At 43.7% G+C, this 20,927-nt stretch overlaps 1 protein-coding gene across 1 annotated transcript; it reads left to right on the top strand.

The window, feature by feature from the left end:
• The first annotated feature begins 8,752 nt into the window (after positions 1-8,752).
• LOC103744703 (leukocyte immunoglobulin-like receptor subfamily A member 5) lies at positions 8,753-13,952 on the top strand. Its single transcript, XM_029570126.1, is given in 7 exon segments — positions 8,753-8,769; positions 9,789-9,871; positions 10,249-10,533; positions 11,698-12,003; positions 12,400-12,519; positions 12,761-12,838; positions 13,765-13,952. Coding segments are annotated over 7 exon segments (1,077 nt in total).
• The last annotated feature ends 6,975 nt before the right edge of the window (positions 13,953-20,927 follow it).

Genomic DNA, 20,927 nt, shown 5'->3' with positions numbered 1-20,927 from the left:
AGTGTCATATAGTTAGACAAGCTGCTCTCCTTTTTAGAATACCTGAGTGCAGCCTGACATGCAGAGTTAGCATTTTTATAAGCTAAATGTTTAATTAAGACAGATCGTGCATTGCTGTCACTGACAAGCCTTTCTACAGCCTGTGTAAGTCTAGACACAAACTCTCAGTAAAGTTTCTCAGGACCTTATCTAATCTTAGTCAAGCTTTCAGTCTGCCTTCCAGACTGTGGCAGCTTATTTTAAGCCTTTTTTTGCTGTAGCGTGAGTTTGTGCATATGCAGCACTATTAAAGTTTTTTATTTGTTGTTTTGTGTCTCTATATTGGCCTTTACCAGCAAGCATCTCAAAAGAAATAGGAATATTTTGAACCCTATTAAGGTCAGCAAGAACCTGACATAGGATTTTAAATTTTGACTTTTGTAAACAATAATCACCTCCTGACAGACAGGCTCTGGCCAATTGCTTTCAATCATTAGGAGGCGAAGCTTTAGTAGTCAGAGAGTCTAACATGTCCTGAGTATAAGGAGCTTTAGGTCCATATTGCTCACAGGCAACTTTTAGATCATTTCATTGTTTTTCTGAGAAAGGACAATGCATTTTAACTTTCTTTCCCTGTCCATCATCTTGTTTCTTAACTGGAAAAACATGAAATTTTGATATATCCTCTCCCCTCTCAGTGGCATGCTGCACAAGCCTTTGTAAGGGTGACAGAGCCAAGGGACAAGACAAAACAGAGGAATTGCTTGCCCTAGTACTTACAGGCTCATCCTTGGGAATTTCCCTCAACTCTGACTTAGAACTATTTTTAAAAATCTCTTCAGCCCGGGCAATCACTGCCACTACTGCCTCATATTCATCTCCCTTATCTATTAATTCTTTTATTAGATTCCAATAAGAAAAAGCAGTAACCGGGACCTTTCCCGGTCCAAACACTGTATAAAAATCTTGTAATGCATCTCCTACTCTTCTCCATCTCTTTATATCTATAACCCCCTCCTGGGGAAACCAGGGACAAATGTCCTTTACAAAATCAAAGAAATGAAATAAATCCTCAGTTTTAACCTATACGCCTCTTGCCTGTAGAGCTTCTCCTAACTGTATCACATAAATCTGATGCTGACTTAATTCTTACCCCATACTTGAAAGACCAACTTACCTTCGGCTCGGTCATGGCAGGCTCCCGCAGCATCTCTGAATTATTTGAGCAGGTGTGCACCCCTTTTCTTCCATTGTCAGACCCTCATGATGTCCCCCAGTATCCAAGCCCCACATTGGGCACCACTCTGCCCCGGCCCGCAGGGTCTGCAACGAGGTACCTGGATTGGGGGGTGGGGCCATGGATGAGGCAAGAGACAAGAGAAATGGAGACAAGACAGGGCTCTGATCAAGTCTCGTTTATTGCAGCTCAAGCATGAGGTTAAATAGAGAATGTAAACAAAGGAGCAAAGATTGAGTAATCATATCAGCCAGAACACAGGGGCCCAGATGTACCCTAAGGGAGGAATCTATTGATTAACGGAGAACAGGGCTATACACTGGAAAGGAGAACAAGGCCGTGGGCCAAGGTTGTGGGCCAAGGCTGTTGGCCCCAGCTGTGAGCCAAGGTTGTGGGCAGAATGGAGAGGTCACCAACTCAGGTCTGTCAGAGGTTTTGAGAAATGGCTGAGCCTCAGGCTCCCAACACCTTACAACCCCACAGGACAAGCAGTAATAGAGAGTCAACACAAAAGTCTCAAAGATGAAATACATAAAATAAAAAATAAAAATGGGGGAATCACCTATACCTGGGAGAAGAGTAGAGAATCCTCATTTCTTTCTTTTTTTTTTTTTTTTTTTTTTTTTTTGAGACAAGGTCGCCTTGTCGCCACAGCCATCCTAGAGCTCACTATGTAGACCAGGCTGGCCTCAAACTCATAAAGATACACCTGCCTCTGCCCCCCAAGTGCTGGGATTAAAGGCATGTGCCACCACGCCCGGCAAGAATCCCCATTTCTTATTACACAGGACTTTATTAACATTTTTATGCTAAATGATTAAGAAATTTCCCCGAAGGCCAAGCACTGGCAGGGACTAACTGTCCCTAGTCCTTGCCATTACTGCTTTGGAGGGACCATGAACCAGATCTCTGGAGTAAAACTCAAGCTCCTTTATTAACAATGGGAGATGTTATGCTTGTCTTTCCAGAAAATGAGTCCACCCCCAGATGGGAACCACTCAATCCATCAGACAGCTCAACCAAGCCACCCACAGCAAAGATGGCTGCACTGACCCTGGGAAAAGCAGAGAATGAGATCTCAGAACTCCATGGATCTGGACTGAACTGAGCAGCTCATCTTCCCATCCCATCCTTGATCTATATGTAATTAACTGTTGCCTCCAAAATGTTTACAGAATCCCCTGACTGAGCAGCCAATACGACTGTGCAAGCCCCTGCCAGAGACCAATTTAGACTACATTCCTGCTCCATGTTACCCGAGAACTCCTTCTCCATTAAAGTTTCCCAAAACAGCTTCTTTGTTCTACAACCCCAAGAGTGGGGACCAAGGACAGCCCAGCCCAGCTTTCATAGATCTGACTGGTCCCCCACCAAGTACCTGTCCCACCTTTGCTGATCTAATCCTCTGAACGGTCTTCACTGTAACCACTGATTGATACCAGGCTTGGTAACTGGAATGCAAAAGGAGATATCTCAACTTGCATGAATAACTAGTAAAAGAGCAAATATAAGTGCAAAAATACTAGGGGAAATTAATCAGGTAATGAGAGAACTAAGAACTACTGTGTTACAAAATAGAGCTACTATTGATTATTTACTGTCAAAAAAAAATCACAGGGGATGTGAACAATTTCCAGGAATGTGTGGTTTTAATTTATCTCATTTTTCACATACTATAGACCAACAGATGAATGATTTACAAAACGAAATCAATAAGATGTCTGAATTATCTATACCTTGGACAGTGTAGCTCCAATGGTGAAGTCGATTCTACGGGCCAATATTGATTGGCATACTTCTTGTAGAAGCATAAATAGTGATGCTGTACATTATAGTTTCAATCAGAAATAGTGTGCATCTATGACCACTTCCTTCTTATTTTTTTTTAAAGAAAAGGGAGGAGATGTAGGAAACCAGGATTGCATGCCCTAGAGTAGGATGAGCCTAAAATTTTGTAAGTCCAGGCTATGTTCCCTGATAAAGAGAGAGTCACTCAAAACAGCAGCTCTGATGTCCCTGTCTTGTAGAACACTGCAGGGCTAGCAAGGGAAAAGTTTAGGCTCCTTGCTCTGTGGGAAAGCATCTTGGTCAACACCCCTTAGCTCATCTCCCTGTCCTGAACAAATAACTCAGCTATCATTAGCTAAGAGATTGGCTAAGGTTAAAGGTTTTCTACAGAGTTAAATATAAAAGTTTGCTAGGCTTTTGCCCTAAGTAAAAAACACTCTGGCCAATAAGTTACCAGACAGAAATTTGTAAACTTGAGTAAAATACCAGTATCCTGCTGATGCCAACTGAAAGGCTGTATGTCCTGTTCCTTTGTGCCTTAAATCTTTCTATGTGACTAACAAACCCCACATGATTGCCAGTTCTTTATAATGTATAAAAACCCTCTGAATTTCAAAATAAATCATTTGTTGTGAAAGGCACAACTCCCAGTGTCATTACTCTGTTGCTGATATAATCTGCCCCAGAAGCAAGGTTCATGCTGAGCAAAGCAATCCTGATAGACCTGATAGATAAATAAAGCATATTTTAGCTGTGCAACTTGATGAATCTCATACACATCTACATTCTAAAACTAGTATCAAAATCTACACAATTGACACCTCCATCATTTACACAGATAAAATGATCTGTGTTCACTTTGTTTCCTATACTGAGAACAATTAGGACACATCCTCATGGCATGTTTTCAGTGTGTGGTGTAGTGATGTTGTTTTCACACTGGGGCACAAATGGGAGTAAAGAAATGAAAACCACAGGAGAAACACAATGCATGTGTGCCATATGATGGACTTCCATAGATCTGTGCACACCACCATGCCTATAACTCATAGAACATCTGCTGGACATGCTGGTGAGTGATCAGGTTCATTTGGGATGTGCTGAAGGAAGTATTGAACATGAACTTACCATGATTCTGATAGCATTCAATTTATGGTGAGAGAGGCAGTACTGTGAGCAAGCAGAGGCCTTCACAGAGTGTGAACTGAAGCCATGGTAACTACATACTGATCATGTGCCAGCACTGGTCTGTTCCTACCTGCTGTGCTGCAGAAGGAATGGGCTCCTCACAGTGTCATAACCAGCCCTCTCAGACATGACTATAAATAGGAGAGGCCACAAATTTCATGGGACATTGGACAACCAGGACTACAGTGAAAGCTTGTGTGGTAATGAGAAGTCATAGTGAAAGTACATACCCATTCTCCCAGGCCACTGCACGTAGGTGACTCCTCTGCAGATTAATTGATGCTAACAGGAAACTGCATGTGTCAAGATGTGCATTTCATCTCATGTCCACAACACAAAAACACCTCTCAAAATAACTCAAGGTGTTTCTAAACGCTAGTAAACAGGAAGTTATGACTGGGGGAGGGGATTTATACCCTATGTTTATGAGAGAGCTCATACATTGGTCTCCACAATGTGACTGCTGTTCACTTCATGAGGTACAAATGTGTCAGTCAATTTTCCAATAATAAGACATATCATCTCATTCTGTCCTTCTTGTAAGTAATGACTGCATGAGCCAAGAATTCACCTTCACATTTACATGGGTTGGGACTGTCTGTGTGTTCTGTTCACTCTCCACACTGGTCCCTTTTCCCATGCCCTTTATAATTCATTTTTATTACATTTGCAATTTACTTAGCATTTGGCATATTTTCATATCTCAGGACATGAAGGAATTATATTTCAAGGAAGCAAAATAAATGGTCAGTGAGCTAGAGATGTAGCTTTCTTGGTAGAAGAATTGTCTACTATGCAAATCACCATGGGCTCCATCCTATGAAGCGCATGAATGGTGTATGATGGTGCAGCTCAGACACCATAAAACTTAAGTGGTAACTACAGAAGACTTAGAACTTCAAGGTCGTCCTCAGTTACACAGCCAGTTGGACACACTGCATAAACAGAAAACAGATCACCAGTCCCATATACACGGTATGAAGAGTTGGCCATTAAAAGGCTTCCTGAGTGGGTCTCTACTTTTACCTAAAACCTAGTGAGCATAATTTTCACTGACTGTACACGAGCTGAATTCTAGTCTCATGATCCCTCACAAAAACTGTGCATTAAGTTCTCTTTATGGTATTCCAGGCTTTCTCTATCCAATTTGGTTGTTCATAATTCCACCAGAATCCCATTAAGTCTGATCCACTTTATCTCAGGAGTAGTAACAGAAGAAAACACAACTGTGCCATCATCCAAACAAACAAAAATACAAATACTGAAAGAGAACTTTTTATGAGGTTGTGATTTAAACTTAAAATAATGGAAAAACTTTTGGCTCACAGATTAAAAGCCTCATCTCTTCAAGAGTTTTGCCAACTTCCAATAAAGCCACACTGAGAAGCAAGCTTCTGACCTGTGGCCTCGGGGACAGTGCAGAGTCATTCTGGATCCAATCTGATTGGTCATGATGAATCTTCCACTTCAGTGTACCTCCTCTTTCACACATGGCTCTGGACCTGCTGCTCTGTGATCCAGGGACACCTCTGCTAGATGCACTGTGAGCACTGTGTAAACTCACACTATGACAGAGGGCCATGGGCATGGTGCATCCAAACACTTCCTGCTGGGAGACACAAAGCACATATTCTACCCAGAGCAACATCACTACCACCAAGACTGTATTGGCTATAAGCTAAAATGATGGCCCATCAGCTATAGGCTGCCTTTGCATTCTCTTCTGCCTTGAAAAGATAAGGAAATCTTGAAGAAGGGGGGAGAGATTGAAGTCAGCTAAGTCATGGGGGTGAGCCATTGAGGGGGGCATTTGTCCTGAAGCCCTCCTCTTCACTCTGCTTCCCCTCTTACCTAAGTACTTTCCTCCCCTCACCCATAACTCATACTGCCCTGTTACATTTCCACCCAGGACCAATGTGCCCAGTTCATGTGACCTGAACCATGCCCAGTTCTCTGAACCATGAGCCTAAATCAACCTGCCTTCACCTTCACTTTATCTGGGGTAATTTTCACAGTAATGGAAAGTTCATGAACACACCCTCAGGTCTACTGTGAAATCATCAAATCTCCAGGCTCTGTCATGTCCAAAGCTGCATCACAAAGTACATATTCTTCACACAGTAGGATAGGGGCTTTCTCAAGGGTGACCACAGCCTGATCTCTTAGCTCTGGGTTCTCTTGGCACTGCCTGGAGACTTTGATGATGCAGGACCCTCATGCAGGGCCCAGGATAAGTTCACTGGTCCCTAGACTCTCTGTCCAGGGAAACTGCTGTGTTACTAGTCCTACAGCTCTTCTCCTCACCTTCACCATTACTACATGAACAGACAGGAAACACCATGACCTGTCAAGGATCTAAACACTCGAGATGCAGCATGTGTGAACCATGGGATGTAGCTGTCCTACGGAATACACAGTGGACCTCATAATCAACTTTGCCAAACAAAATGTTACTTCCTGACTGAAGACAGTACAAGAGCAAGACCCCAATGTGAAGCCCAGGCTGGAGCATCTTATTCAACAGAACAACATTTTCCACAATGACCGCTGGATTCCAGGACACAGCGAAGCACAGTCTGAGACTCAGCCAATAGGTCTTGGTCATGGGAAACAGGCTGGAAATGTCACTGAAGGGTAGTTACTGGGAGTGTCCCTCATGTCTCTGGGACAAATCGCCAACATTGGAAAGGGAATCTGATCTCATGGGGAAGAGCAGCTTTATCTGAGACCCTATGTAGTTGTTCATCTACAATATCGAACAATTTGTGCTCAGGGTAGAGAGAGGAACAGTTTATGATGGGCTGTAATTCCGCAGTCCATGGCCATGATGGACTTTCCTAACAAACTGGTAAGAGAGTTTGCACCTGCTGATTCCCATAGTGCTGGGAATTAAGGAAGTGAGACTCTGGACTGTGGTGCATTGCTAAACTTCTCATGATGAGACCAAAAAAATTATCTGACTCTACAGTCCCTGAGAGAGGGACAGGAAATCACTCAGGGTGCAAACCAACCAAACACTCAAGGTGCCCTGTGCCTGCCAGGGTATCAATCACACAAAAACCCAGAGAGCCCCACCCTCAAGACACAGACACATAGAATCTGCTCAACAGTGAGGCTGGATGACATCAGAGAAAACTGTTTACCACCATGAGCCTGTCCCTGAGCAGCAAAAGGACCAATCTTCATGTGGACGAGCACTGATGGACATGTAGGAAGACAGGATTATCCCACCAGTGTTGTGTGTTCAGTGACTGTGATACATGAACAGTGATCCATAAATGAGGTGATGACAAGACAAGGATGGAAGACAGGTGTGGTCACGCTTCTGCTGAGGGGCTTTCCAACACAGAGAAGTTGTACTGCTGTGGTGAAGATGTGAGGCAGGGACATCAGAGAGGGCTGATGTGAAACCGTCTATTGATGACTCCATCCTCTAAGGCTAGTCTGTCACAAGGAGCTCATTCCACCAGCAGGTGGCAGGGCCTCTTCCTCCTGGGACTGATGCCTGTGTGGAGCATGAATATGACTGACCTCACAACCCGAGTGCAGATCAGAATGATTTCCAAGGAGTATTTCACCATGTGATCGTATCAGAGACAAGTATGAATGAAGTTAATTGGGAAGAAATACGATGGTCATGTGACATACCGAGCACACAAGTCACAGAAAGGCATCAGACACTGGGGCTGGGGTGCTGTTGCCCTGACAGAGAGTGGGCATGCCACCTTAAACGTGCTTGTAATGAAAAGCCTGAATAAACTGCTGTCAGAACTTGTTTGCTTTTACTGTTTGAGTGCTTGGTTGTTTGCTGGTTTTTGTTCGGGGGCCAATACAACCCAGGGTGACCTCAAATTCGCTGTGAAACAAGAATGATTTTGTAAGCTGGACATGGTGACACACAACTTTACTTCCAACACTTGGGAGGCAGAGGCAGGCAGATTTTGGGTCTCTGTATGTTCTAGGTCAGCCTGGTCTACACAGTGAGTTCCAGGATAGCTGGGGCTATAGAGAGTCCCTTTCACAAAAAGACCAAAAAAAGAAGGAATGACCTTGAATTCTGATTCTCCACACCATGAGGGTGAGGATCACAGGCATGAACCAAGTCACCAGATTGATACAGTGATGGGATCAAACCAAGGATTTCATGGATGCCAGACAAATACTCTCCATGGAAGCTATCTCTCAGGTTCCAGGGGCTTTTATCTGATATAATAAATGTACATAGAAATGAAATAGGGTTACTAAATATAGACTGAAAAGAAGAAAAATATTAATACTGATAGTCATTGATGTTCTTTTGATTGGTAGAATTCATGTCTCAGAAGCAAGAGGGGAGAATACTAAGTACTTCCATCACTTTCTCCATAGTACACACAGGCAGTGAGTGTCCTGTGCCTGCCCTTCTAGGAGATGTTGGATTGGTAAATTGTCCTAGAGTAGAGACTCATGCCAGTGAACATGATAAGGAAATACTCTAGAGGAAATCCATGACACCCCCTTTTTCACATGGATGCTTCACATATTACATTCTTCTGTTATGCACAGTTTTCATTGACGATCATGAGGTTCAGGGGCAGGTGAGCAGGCAGCTTAGATAACTTCCCGGAATTCTGATGGAGGTTCACTGGGGACAACAGTGAATGGGTGCGTGAGCTGAGCTCTTCACCAAGGATCCAAATTTGTTCAAGTTACAACCCCTGTTCCCTGTGACTGAACTCACATCATATACAAAAGAAGAAAGACAGGAACGATTTTGCTTTTTAACATATTGAAAACAAAACATTGAATCTTATGGGATGAAACTGGTAATGTGTCCCATTGGTAAATTCCTGTTTATTTCTAGAGGCCCCATTCTCAATCTCCAGGACAAAAAACACACTGTCATGTCTTTGAGTAAACAAAGGAAACACTGAAAAATGTCTGTAGTGATAAGTGAGCACATTTAACAAAGGAACAAATAGCTGAGCACTGTGTGTGCATCTGCATTCCAGACTTGGAAGTCTGAGGCATGAGGGTTGTGAATTTGGGTGCAGACTGGGCTACAGGTTACAACCAGTTCTCAAAAACAGAAAAAGACAAAGGCTGTTAAATATGACACAACATTTTTGCAAATGCTAAAGTTTAGGAAAAGAACAAAGGAAACATCCACTAAACATTGTTAATGTATTATTGCGTCACCTCTACTGCCTTCCCTCTAAATCGACACAAGTGCTGTAATACCCAGATATCACCTGCCTAGTTCATTTATGGGTCTTATTTCCTTTTGAGGGTCCTCTGATCGTCCAAAGGGAAGATACAAGCAGGCACACTTTTATGAATTACAGGCCAGCCTCATCCACACAGTGAGTTCCGGGCCACCAAGGGCTATTCAATGATACTCTGTCTCAAAATCAAACAACAATCAAGCAAAGACAATCTATGTAAGACAGATGCTGGGGAGTCTAGGATCCAGACACCACAGCACCCAAGAAAGGACAACTTGTCTCTTCTGAAGGACAGTTCCGTTTCCTGTGGGTTAGCGGAAATGAAGCTCTCATGAGAGGATGGGGGATCAAGCCTCTAAAAGCCATAACCTGTGAGTCTGCTCATCCGACAGGGCACTGTCCCCAAACTCTGCAAGGCTGCAGCCACAAGGAGTAAAGGCCATGACCCCCACCTTCATAGCCCTGCTCTGCCTTGGTAAGACATGAAGAGTGTGAGGGAACCACCCTAGGCTAGGAATGACCTGCATAACAGCTGAACATTTTATGATCAAGTCATCTCGGGGACTCAGAGGCAACTAGGAGGGGAAGATTTGCTCAGGCTTCAGGGCCAATCTCTCACAGAGAACTCTCTTCCAGGACTGAGTCTCAGCCTCAGGACTCCAGTGCTGGCAGGTAAGTGTGTCCCCAGATGTCACAGGTAAGTCCTCATCACTGAGCACAAGGGGTCAGTTGTGGGCACTGGAGACAGAGAACATGTGTGGCTGATACTGTGGAAACTGAGGAGTGTCCCAGGGCTGAGGGCTGGCATCTAAGGTAGGATGTCCTCTGACCCAGCGTCTGATTTCCCTGCAGGAATGATCCCCAAGCCCACAATCAGGGCTGAGCCAGGCTCTCTTGTCCCCAAAGGGACCCAGGTGACCATCTCATGTGAGGGGACTGCAGGCGCCTTGGGATACTATCTCAATAAAGGTGGACAAAAAGATTCCTCATGGCCACAGACCCCATTGTACCCTGGGAACAGGGCCCATTGGTTCATCCCATCCATTGAAATGCACCATGCAGGCCTATATAACTGTTCCTACCTCACCCGTGCTGGATGGTCAGAGCACAGTGACTCACTGGAGCTTGTGGTGACAGGTGAGAAGACACTCAGGGGTCCAATCCTAGGCTTTACTCTCATGAAAGGAGTCTGCTCTCAGAGATGTCCTCCCTCACATCCTAGCCAGGAAGACAGTGTGGGCTGTGAGAGTCCATTTACCACCCTGCCTCTTCTACTAGGATTATATACAAGCAACCTCAGCCTCAAAGGCTGGCACAGGGCCGCAGTCATTAAAGAGGGGATTATCTTCTTCCAGTGTTTCTCAGGGAAGCAATAAGAAAGTCGGTCTCAATAAGGAGGGACCACAGGAGATCTCCTGGACCCTGAACTCACAGCATATACAGTCTACTGGGGAGTCCCAGACCCTGTTCTCTGCATGCTCTGTGACACCCAGCCAGAGATGGAGGATCAGATGCTATGTCTCTCACCTGAGGAACCAAGGTCTGGAGAGACCACAGTAAGCCCCTGGAGCTCATGGACTCAGTTCAGGCATCCCTGACCTTGCCCAAGAATTACCTGACTTTGGATCCCAGGGGAAACCCTCTTGTATAAAGTGTGAGGGGAGAGAGGGCTCTGAACACCACTGACACTGGGTCTGGAACACGGTGGCCCCAAGACACAGAATCCAAAGTGGAAAATGTGAGCAAAACCCAGGAGTCTGAGAGCAGGATTGGTCTCCTATGGCTTCCCTATTCCTCCTGCAATTCAGGATCCAGCTTAAATGTCATCTCCAAGTGTGAGTTTCACTGTGTCACCATTCAAACAGACCCATCCTCCTCAACTCATCTTTCCTTGCAGGCACCCTCCAAAATCCCACCATCAGGGATGAACCACTCTCTGTGGTCACCTCAAGATGACCTTCTGGTGTCAGGGGGCAGTGGAGGCACAAATACATGATCTGCATAAAGAAGGAATCCCAGTCCTGTGGAACCCACAGACCCCACTGGAGCCTAGGAATTAGGCTCTTTTCCATTCCATTGCCAGAGGAATATGGAGGGTGATATTGTTATTACTATTACAGCCCTGAGGGCTGCACTGTGTAGTGGTGCACTGGAGGTGGTGATCATAGCTGAGGTCCCCATACCCAGGCTCTGCCCTCAGGAAAAGCAGTCTGATCTCACAGTGCCTCTTCTCACCATCTAGCCCTAGGAGATAATGGGGGAGATGAGAGTTCATTAGCATGCTGCCTTGTTCTTTCCTAGGAATCTACAACAGTAAACCACAGCTGCTGGCTCTGCCCATCCCTGTGGTGACCTCAGTACAGAACCTGACCCTCCATTGTTACTCACGAGGAGTATATGACAGGCTCGTTCTGACCGAAGAAGGAGAACAGAATCTCTCCATGTCCTTGGACTCACAGCATTCACCACTTTGGAAATCCCAAGCTCTGTTCGCCTTGGGCCCTCTGATACCCAGCAGCAAGAGAACCTTCAGATGTTATGGCTATAACAAGACAGACCCACAGAAATGGTCAGAATCCAGTGAACCCCTGGAAATACAAATCTCAGGTAGGAAACCCCATTTTTCATGGCATCATTTTTGAGGCCCTTTGCCATGAGTCCTGTTACTGTCTGCGGATTCCAGCTGGGAGGAAGGCTGAACGGACCTCTTTGCTCCTGAGCCAGAGTCCCACAGAGTGAGAGACCATGACATCTGCAGGGCATAATGGAGGGGAAATATATATGGTAGGAACGAGATCCTCAACCACCGTTCCATCTGGCCTCCAGGGTTGTCCTAGCAGCCCTTCCTGATAATACAACCAGAACCTATTCTGACCCCCAGAGAGATCCTGACCCTGCAGCACAGCTCTGAAATCAAGTAGAACAGATTTTCTTTGTTCAAAGAGAATGAAACTGGCCTCCCTCAAAGTCCAAGCTGAGAGCCCCAGGATCATCTTTCTGAAGGAAGCTTCCAAATTAGCCCTCTGAGGCTTTCCACTGGAGGCTGGCACAGGTGCTATGGTGCACAGAGACTCTCCTCCCAGTGGGCAGTCCCCAGTGATGTCCTGGACATACTGATCACAGGTGAAGGGCCAAGTGAGTCCAGTAAGGATCCAGGATCTTCACAGACCCTACTAGGGGAGCCCATGGATAGAGACTAGGGTGAAGGTTTGGAGAATAAGGGAGGAACATAAAAGAGGCAGGGGAGAAGGAAGGCTCAGAATCTGAGAATCCAGACACAGAGTACCATATCCTCAGATTCAGGCTGTAGTGATGTCTCACCTCAGAAGGAAAAACTCAGCCCTTCACTCATCCTTCTCTCTAGAACGTCTCAGTGTCATACCCTCCTTCTCAAAATAGCCAGATCCCTCCTTGTCTTCAGGAGAAAACATGACCCTACTGTGTCAGTCATGAAGTTGGGTGGACACTGTCCTTCTGACCCAGGAAGGGGTAGTCAATTCTCCACTCTGTCTAAGCTTGAGATCTCACACTGGGGAGTACTGGACAGACTTATCCACGAGTGCTGTGACCTCATCTGTTTTGGGGACTTAGAGGTGTTATGGTTTTTAACGTTTACCCCCTACCTGTTGTCATGGATCATTGCCCCTATGGAAATTGTAGCTTCAGGTATGAGGACACTGAGCTCAAATGGTAACTCACCATCCCGCCCCCAGGACAGCCCTTGGTTAGGATTGGATTAAAGGTCATAGGAAGTCTCAGACAGGAGATTGACCCCTAGGAGAGCTGGAGACCACAGGAGGCCCTCCTAGAATGCCTACCCCACCTCCTTCATGAAATTCTAGGTTCCAGCTGGGCATCAGGAGGTTCCTGGGGAGGCCACAGGGCAGATGTAAGAGAGTGAACAGCAGCTGTGTCTCCATGTCAGATTCTGCTTCTTCCCTTCCTCTTGTCCTCTCTCCCAGGTTCCTCTGTAGACAACAGCAACCTACCCACAGGGACCAACTCAGGAGCTGGCAAGTGTCAGGGGCTTCAGTCCAGGGACTTTGCTCCATCCCTGATCTAACTGGAGGCAGAGCTGATCCCATGTTGCATGATCCTGACACTAGGAGGTGCTGAATATAAAGTCTCAGCATGGAGCTGGCACACATTAGTTGCTAAAGTCAGCTAACACTGCTCCTGACATATGAAGTCATTTGTGCCACAGGACTGAGAAGTTACCAGATGGTTTTGAGAGGGGTCTCAAATTATGGTGCTGGACAAGGAGGGTTGAGTCTTGTGTGAGGGTGGCAGGTAACCTGGGTGAATATGCAGTCATCTCTGATGATTTTGGTCTGGTCTGACCTCTGGGACCTCTGTCCATAACTGCAGACTTACAGTCCGAGGGTCACACAGTGGAGAATCTCATCAGGATTAGTGTGGCTGGCTTGGTCCTTGTCGTCCTTGGGATTCTGCTGTTTGAATCTCAGCACAGCCCGAGAAGGATCCAAGAGGCTTTGGGAGTGAACAGAAGAGACAACAGTGCATGCTTCATGCTGACTGATGCCAAGTTTATGTAAATAAAAGAGCTTATGTTGGCAACTATCAGAGAATGTTCAGTGAATCAGTGTGTTCAGGATGATGAGGTGAGAGTTCTTCCTTCTGAAAGTAAAGTTTCTTTACTCGGCTTTCGTTGTGGACATTTGCTGACTGTCCTCTCTTCCCAGTCCATTACGACAGTGGAGATCTTGTCCCATCAGCCAGGATTGCAACCTCACCTCTATGATCTTCAGTTTTCTCTCATTTTGTGTAAACATTTCCGTTATTTTAAATAACCACATTCTTCATTTACACTATGAACCTCCATGATTTTTTTAGTATGAAAAAAGGATTTTGCTAAATAACAAAATAATAATATGAAAACAGAAAATCAGACTCCAGACTGAAAAAAAATAACAATGAAAATGACAACCCCAACCTCTCTGGGTTCCTAAGACATTTCAGCCTTCAAAGCACAGTCTTTCCATGGTTTCCCATGAAATGTAAAGATGACATCAATACATTGGTGTTTCATGAACTCTAGTAGTACATTGTGGACATGAATTTGAAAAAGTAATTTTCTCCAAACCAGGTCTTGATTTGCAACATTTTTATTAGTCTATAAAATCCCTACATAGAAACCCCTTCATGACATCCATGTAACTATATTCATGACGTCAGGAGATGCTATATAACACTGATTTCTTGTTCCCTTCAGTTTTCACTGTCTGTTGATGGGACATGCAAAGCCAATGAGCACATAGATCAATCATCCCAGAATCATCTCCCTATAACCACTGATTAATTCCTGGAAATTATTTTCTGTAGAGCAAAGGAAAATTTCTACATAGACTCTCATTTCCTCTTCATATACTTACAACTATATATTTTCAAGCATATGAAACGGGCACTTACTTCAGTTACTGTATTAGCTGAGACTTCAAGTAAAGGCTGAAATTGCCTGTACAGAGGGAGAAAGCTGTCCGTTCTATCTGTGAGGAGCTATTGGTACTTGGTAACTGCTGGAAGAGGGAGGGTCAGTTTTCATCAAGATGTGACACCAGATAAACTGTTCTGTCTCCAAGGATGGATCCACACCCAAGAGTTTTTGGAGAACACAACTTGCACTTCACAGCTCTTCAATAACATATGACATGAAGTGGAGGTGGTTTAGAGAGAAGGCAGTGGATCTGAGAGGAGATAGGGGAGGGTGTCCAAAATCTCAAAGAGTCAATAAAAATAATATTTTTATTTAAAGGAAAGTCAGCAGTCTCCTAGAAATCCTGTAAAACATTGGTTTTAATTAGCTTCCTAATTCAGTCTCTGTTTTCACCTAAAACCTCCTGAGCATAACTCACACTCTGCATCTGTCCACATTCTGACCCCTCACCACAGCTGCCCATGAAGCTCTGCTGTGGGAGCCTTGACATCCTACCCCACTTCACCAATTCTTTCCAAACCAACATGAAGACTAATGCAATTCTCACCTACATTTTCTCAGTTGTAATCACAGGAAAAACTCCAACTTCTCGGTGCCAATTTCCATTATATTTGTCAACTTTCAATCATTAGGGCTGAAAGGAAATAAAATAAAAGGGAATATTTTATGAGAATGTAGCTAAACTTAGAAAAAAGTTTTGGGCTCACAATTTGAAAACATTCAGTCTGTGGTCTCCTGGTTTACTCTCATTCAGGATTGTGGTGAGACATCACAGAACAGTGGAGCAGGGCAGAACCTGTTGTAGAAAAAGCCACAATTAAAATAACACCAGAAGCAAAGGCTTTCAAGTCACTGCAAGCTTGCACTTGTGAACTTGTGGCAAAGGTGCATTCAACATAGGACCCATGACAACTCAATCAGACAAGGGCCCAGAGTGGAGCGAGGGAAGTGTCTGGTGGGTCATCTCCAGCCTGGGAACTATGGGAGACTGATCACTACTAGGTGAGGGAGAGTAGACCTTACCAATGATCTCTAGATAAACTGACTAGACTCCAGTGGATTAATTTGCACCGAAGGACATCTGAGTCCAAGTGATTGACTGGATAGGAATTAACATGTATGGTGGAATGCTTGAGGTCCAGTGGGCGTAAATGGATGCCAGATGGATTATAATTTGATTAAGAAAATTTGCTCCTTAATAACTAGTAGATGTGAAAAACATTACCATTAAAATCTACCTGATGACTTTCTATCCATGCTCAGATGCTAAGGAGCTCAGAAAGTGACCCACAGTGACGAGCAATAATCAGAGATATAGAGATTAGAAATGCATATGCATCTTAGTGTCAGTTGTATTAAAAATGAATCTTTTCTGTATGAAACGGTGTATTTTAATAATGAAATGGAGATCTTTTTCAAAGTTTAAAACCTCATTTAATTTTATGTCATAGGGTTTATAATGAGTACAATATTGAGAGCTTTAACATATTCAGTAACACACTCCAGAGCAGGAGCGCATCTCTTTCACAAGTAGCTATAAATCTCTAGGTTCACAGGTGAATTAATACAGTTATGCAATATTGAACTCAGTATAAGCCCTGTAAGATATAAAATTGAATGAGTTTTTTAACCTTTAAAAAAGAGCTCCATTTCATTTTAGAATATATTGTTCTTTGAAGAAAGACTCATTGTTTTTGCTACTAACATTGAGACGTTGGTGCATGCATCTCTAATCAGATATATAGAGATTAGAAATGCATGTACATCTTAGTGTCAATTGTATTAAAAATGAATTTTTCTGTATGAAACTGTATTTTAGTAATGAAATGGAGATCTTTTTAAAGGTTAAAACCTCATTTAATTTCATGTCTTATAGGGTTTATACTGAGGAAAATATTGTATAACTGTAACAATTGAACTGTAATCCTAAAAATTTACAGCCAATTTTGAAAAAGATGCATCTTAGCTCAGAAAATTGTTATTGAATATGTCAATGCTGTTGTAATGAAATTCTTCTTCTAAGTATGTGGTTATCAAATAAATAATAAACTGAAAAAAAGAACTGTTATATGAAATGAAAAAAATCTCAGCAAAAATTAAAAAACTAAAACCAAAATTATGAGACCAGCATCCCAGCATTTCCTCAGTGACCACGCCCCCAGTCCCTAAAACTGTCTGATACACATCTCATAAGTGTTGCTCCAAATTCCAGTTAAGCAAAACTGACCACCAAGCTTTGACACATGGCCTTGGGGGGCAGTGCAGATCCATGTGGAGCAGTCCTGTTTGATGCTGAAGGCAGCCCTACGTCAGGAGACCTCCTGCATCACACATGGGCCTGGACATCCTGCTCTGTCTTCAAGGGAAGTCTCTGCTGGGGTCTCTAGTGGCTCCAGTGTGAGTAATGTGTGTTGATCATGGGCATGGTGCATCCAAGCACTTCCTGCTGTAAGAAACACACCACATGTTGTAGTCAGAGCAGTCATCTCCACCACCATGATTGCTACGGGTATAAATGCCCCCTAGTGGCCCATAAGCTAAAAGGGGCTTAATATTTTGTTTGATCTTTTGAGGGGACAGCGATCCTGAAGAAGTGAAAGAGGTTGGGGCTGTTCCATTGAGGGGACATTTGTCTCAATCTCCTCCTCTTCTCTCTCTGCTTCACCTCCTACCAGCACACTTGAGTTATAATGTCCTGTCCGACCTCAACCCAACAGGGATGTCCCCAAGACACCTGAACTGAGTCCTCTGACCATGAGCCCAAGTTGACCCTTGCTTCAGATTCTCTATTCAGGGATTTTTCAGTCTTGTAAACTTCATGACCACAATTCTGTGTACAGTGTTGAGGTCATCAGTGTAAAGAGTCTCCTTTCAGCTCCATGGCTTGTCACAAGTACAGCAGAAGGAGAAGATAACATTGATAAAAGTTTCAGAATTTCAGTGGTGGTCAGATTGAGAAATAGCAGAGAGGTCAGAGCCCTCACAGGAAAATCCCAATTCTAACCCACCGTCATGTGGAAGGCACTGGATCAGGAAGGTACAAGTTGTGATGTTCTAGCCCTTGGAGAAAAAACATTTCAGTCTGACATAGATGGGCAATGCCATTTCTTTTTCTTTTAACTGTTAAAAAATTTATTGAGAATTTCATACATGCAATAAGGTGTTTTGATCAAATCCATGCTCACTCCCTCCCCCACAACTCCTCCCACATCATCCCATCACTTTTTCCTGAACAATTTCATGTACCCTTTCTTTTTTTAATTATTTAATAACCATATAAGTAGAAGAAGCATTTCATTACAACATCATTGACATATTCAATAACAATTTCCAGAGCTAAGTTGCAGCTCTTTCAAAATTGGATGTAAATTTTTAGGTTTACAGTTGAATTAATACAGTTATACAATATTGTACTCAGTATAAACCCTATAAAATATAAAATTAAATGAGTATTTAACCTTTAGAAAAGATCTCCATTACATTACTAAAATACACAGTTTCATACAGAAAAATCCATTTTTAATGCAATTGGCACTAAGATGTTTGCACATGTGTTTCTAATCTCTATATATCTGATTATTACTAGTCACATTCAGTTACTTTCTGAGCTCCTTGGCATCTGAGCATGGATATAAAGTCATCACGTGGATTTCAATGGTAATGTTTTTCACATCTACTAATTATTAAGGAGCAAATTTTTATGCTTTGAAGAATTGTTTTTATAATTTTCTAAAAAATTTGACAACCACACGATTAGAAGAAGCATTTCATTACAACTTTAACATATTCAGTAACACACTCCAGAGCAAGGATACTTCTCTTTCAAAAGTGCTTATAGAATGTTCAGGTTTGCTGTTGAACTAATACTGTTCTACAATACTGAACACAGTATAAGCCCTGCCAGTCATAAAATTGCATGAGTTTTTCACCTTTAAAAAAGATCTTCATTTCATTTTAAAATACACTTTCTTACAGGAAGACTCGTTGTTTTTGCTACTAACACTGAGATTTTGGCGCATTTATTTCTAATCTGTTTGTATCTGATTATTACTAGTCATAATCGATTGCATTCACATCCTTGGCACCTCTGTATATCTATAAAGTCATCAGGTAGATTTCAGTGGTAATGTTTATCACCTCTACTAATTAACATGACGCAAAATTTCTGCTTCCTCCTCAAATATAATACATTATTTTAGTTTGTTGATTTGCATGTGTGTGTGTGTGTGTGTGTGTGTATCACAAAGAACATCTGAAATCATCATATTCAATTATACACCCACTTCCCAGATGGCAGCTCCTATAGCCTCCCTCCTCCAACTAGAGCGCTTATACTGTTATCCCTGTTACTGTCCACTGTGTTGTTGGCACCCCCAGCTGATAACCACTATTTGTACATCTGGTGAATCTAGTCAGACTATCTAGAGTCTTTGTTTTAGGAAGGTCAGCTGTTCCTCATCTAGCAGCAATCAGTTGTCAATATTCCTTTAGATAAGATTGGCGTCTGCTGTTCATTTTCCCAGTTCTAAGATGGATTACTATCTGGGATGACCTTTGGCCACAATGGCTAAAAACTCAAAAGAAGGTATCTCCTACCTGACATTGTTGCTTGTTATGTAGCCTTTAGCTATGCATATGAACTCTTAAAAATTATATTGGCCCCTTTAATCTTTGGTTATACTTTCCTTTTCAGTGTTTTAGGCCATACAGTTGGCCAAGATAAACCAATTTATTTTCACTCTTGAGGTCGTTTGAGGATCTGTTCCTCAGGGGTCACACTGCACCCAGGGTGGGCCTGGTATCTCTGGGAAGAGAAACAGGATTCGAGTCCTGCCTGGAACTCAAGAGACTCTGTAGAGATAGAAATAGAGAGAAAGAGACAGAGAGACAGAGAGAGACTTGAGCTGCTGAAACACAGCACTGGGGAAACAAGGGGCATACCCTTGAGAGGGCACGTCCCCTTTCTGTGGGACAGCTGAAGTGACAGCCCCATGTTAGGAGGGAGGACCCAGCCTCCAAAAGCCACACCCTGCATATCTGCACCAGTTTTAAAGGCAACGTCTCCAGCCATGTAAAAGGCAGAGGCCACAGTGAAGAGATGTCATGACCCCACCACTCAGAGGAGGAGGGAACATCCTGTCGTGGAGGAACCCACCACACATCCAGACTTTGTACCATCAAGACAGCCCAGGAGGGGGAGGAGCTGCTCTGGTTTCAGGAACAAACTTCTCACAGGGAACTCATTTTGCAGTGGAGAACTCAAGAAAAGATTCTTGATGACAGAGCTGTGAGACATATTCCAAGAAGACCTGCACACAGGGAGTGGTACCAGCCTGAGAGAGAGATGTGTGTTGCACACAGTGAAGCTTGAGAGGCTGAGCCAACTGAGGCCTTTGGAAGTAAAGTCCCAGAAGTCAGATATGGAGCTACTGTATTTGGTGTCTGCCATTGGCATGTGATTCTGGATTTCTCCACACCATAGGCCAATGAAGATAGCGCTGTCCAAACACTGATCCAAATTCCCTGTGAACATCAGGGTTCTTAGCCATTGTGGGTGAAGCATGACCGAAACAAAGGACCTGATTAGGACCTGTGTGCATCACGGACAGCTCAGTGTCCCCGGGTTTGGGAACAGAAGATTGGAGGGAAATGGAAGAACTCTGCTGTGATGGCTAATCCAGGTTGTCAGTTTAACCAGATCTGGAGTCAGCAAAGATAAGGCAGCCAACACAACGTTTGAGAGATGTTCTCGATTGGGTGTGGGAATCAAGGAGTGGGGAGACCCCCCCTAAGTGTGGGTGGTTCCTTCTGGTGCAGCTCAGACACAGGGGTTGGGAAGGGAAAGCTTTTCTTCTCCTGTCAGTGTCTCTGAGTCTCAGGTTGTCAGTTTAACCAGATCTGGAGTCAGCAAAGATAAGGCAGCCAACACAACGTTTGAGAGATGTTCTCGATTGGGTGTGGGAATCAAGGAGTGGGGAGACCCCCCCTAAGTGTGGGTGGTTCCTTCTGGTGCAGCTCAGACACAGGGGTTGGGAAGGGAAAGCTTTTCTTCTCCTGTCAGTGTCTCTGAGTCTCA

Source organism: Nannospalax galili, unplaced genomic scaffold, assembly GCF_000622305.1.
Source record: "Nannospalax galili isolate Female #2095 unplaced genomic scaffold, S.galili_v1.0 scaffold1123, whole genome shotgun sequence".
Classification (NCBI taxonomy): Eukaryota; Metazoa; Chordata; class Mammalia; order Rodentia; family Spalacidae; genus Nannospalax; species Nannospalax galili.
The sequence above is the reverse complement of the archived record's forward strand: the minus strand, read 5'-3'. Positions and strand labels throughout refer to the sequence as shown.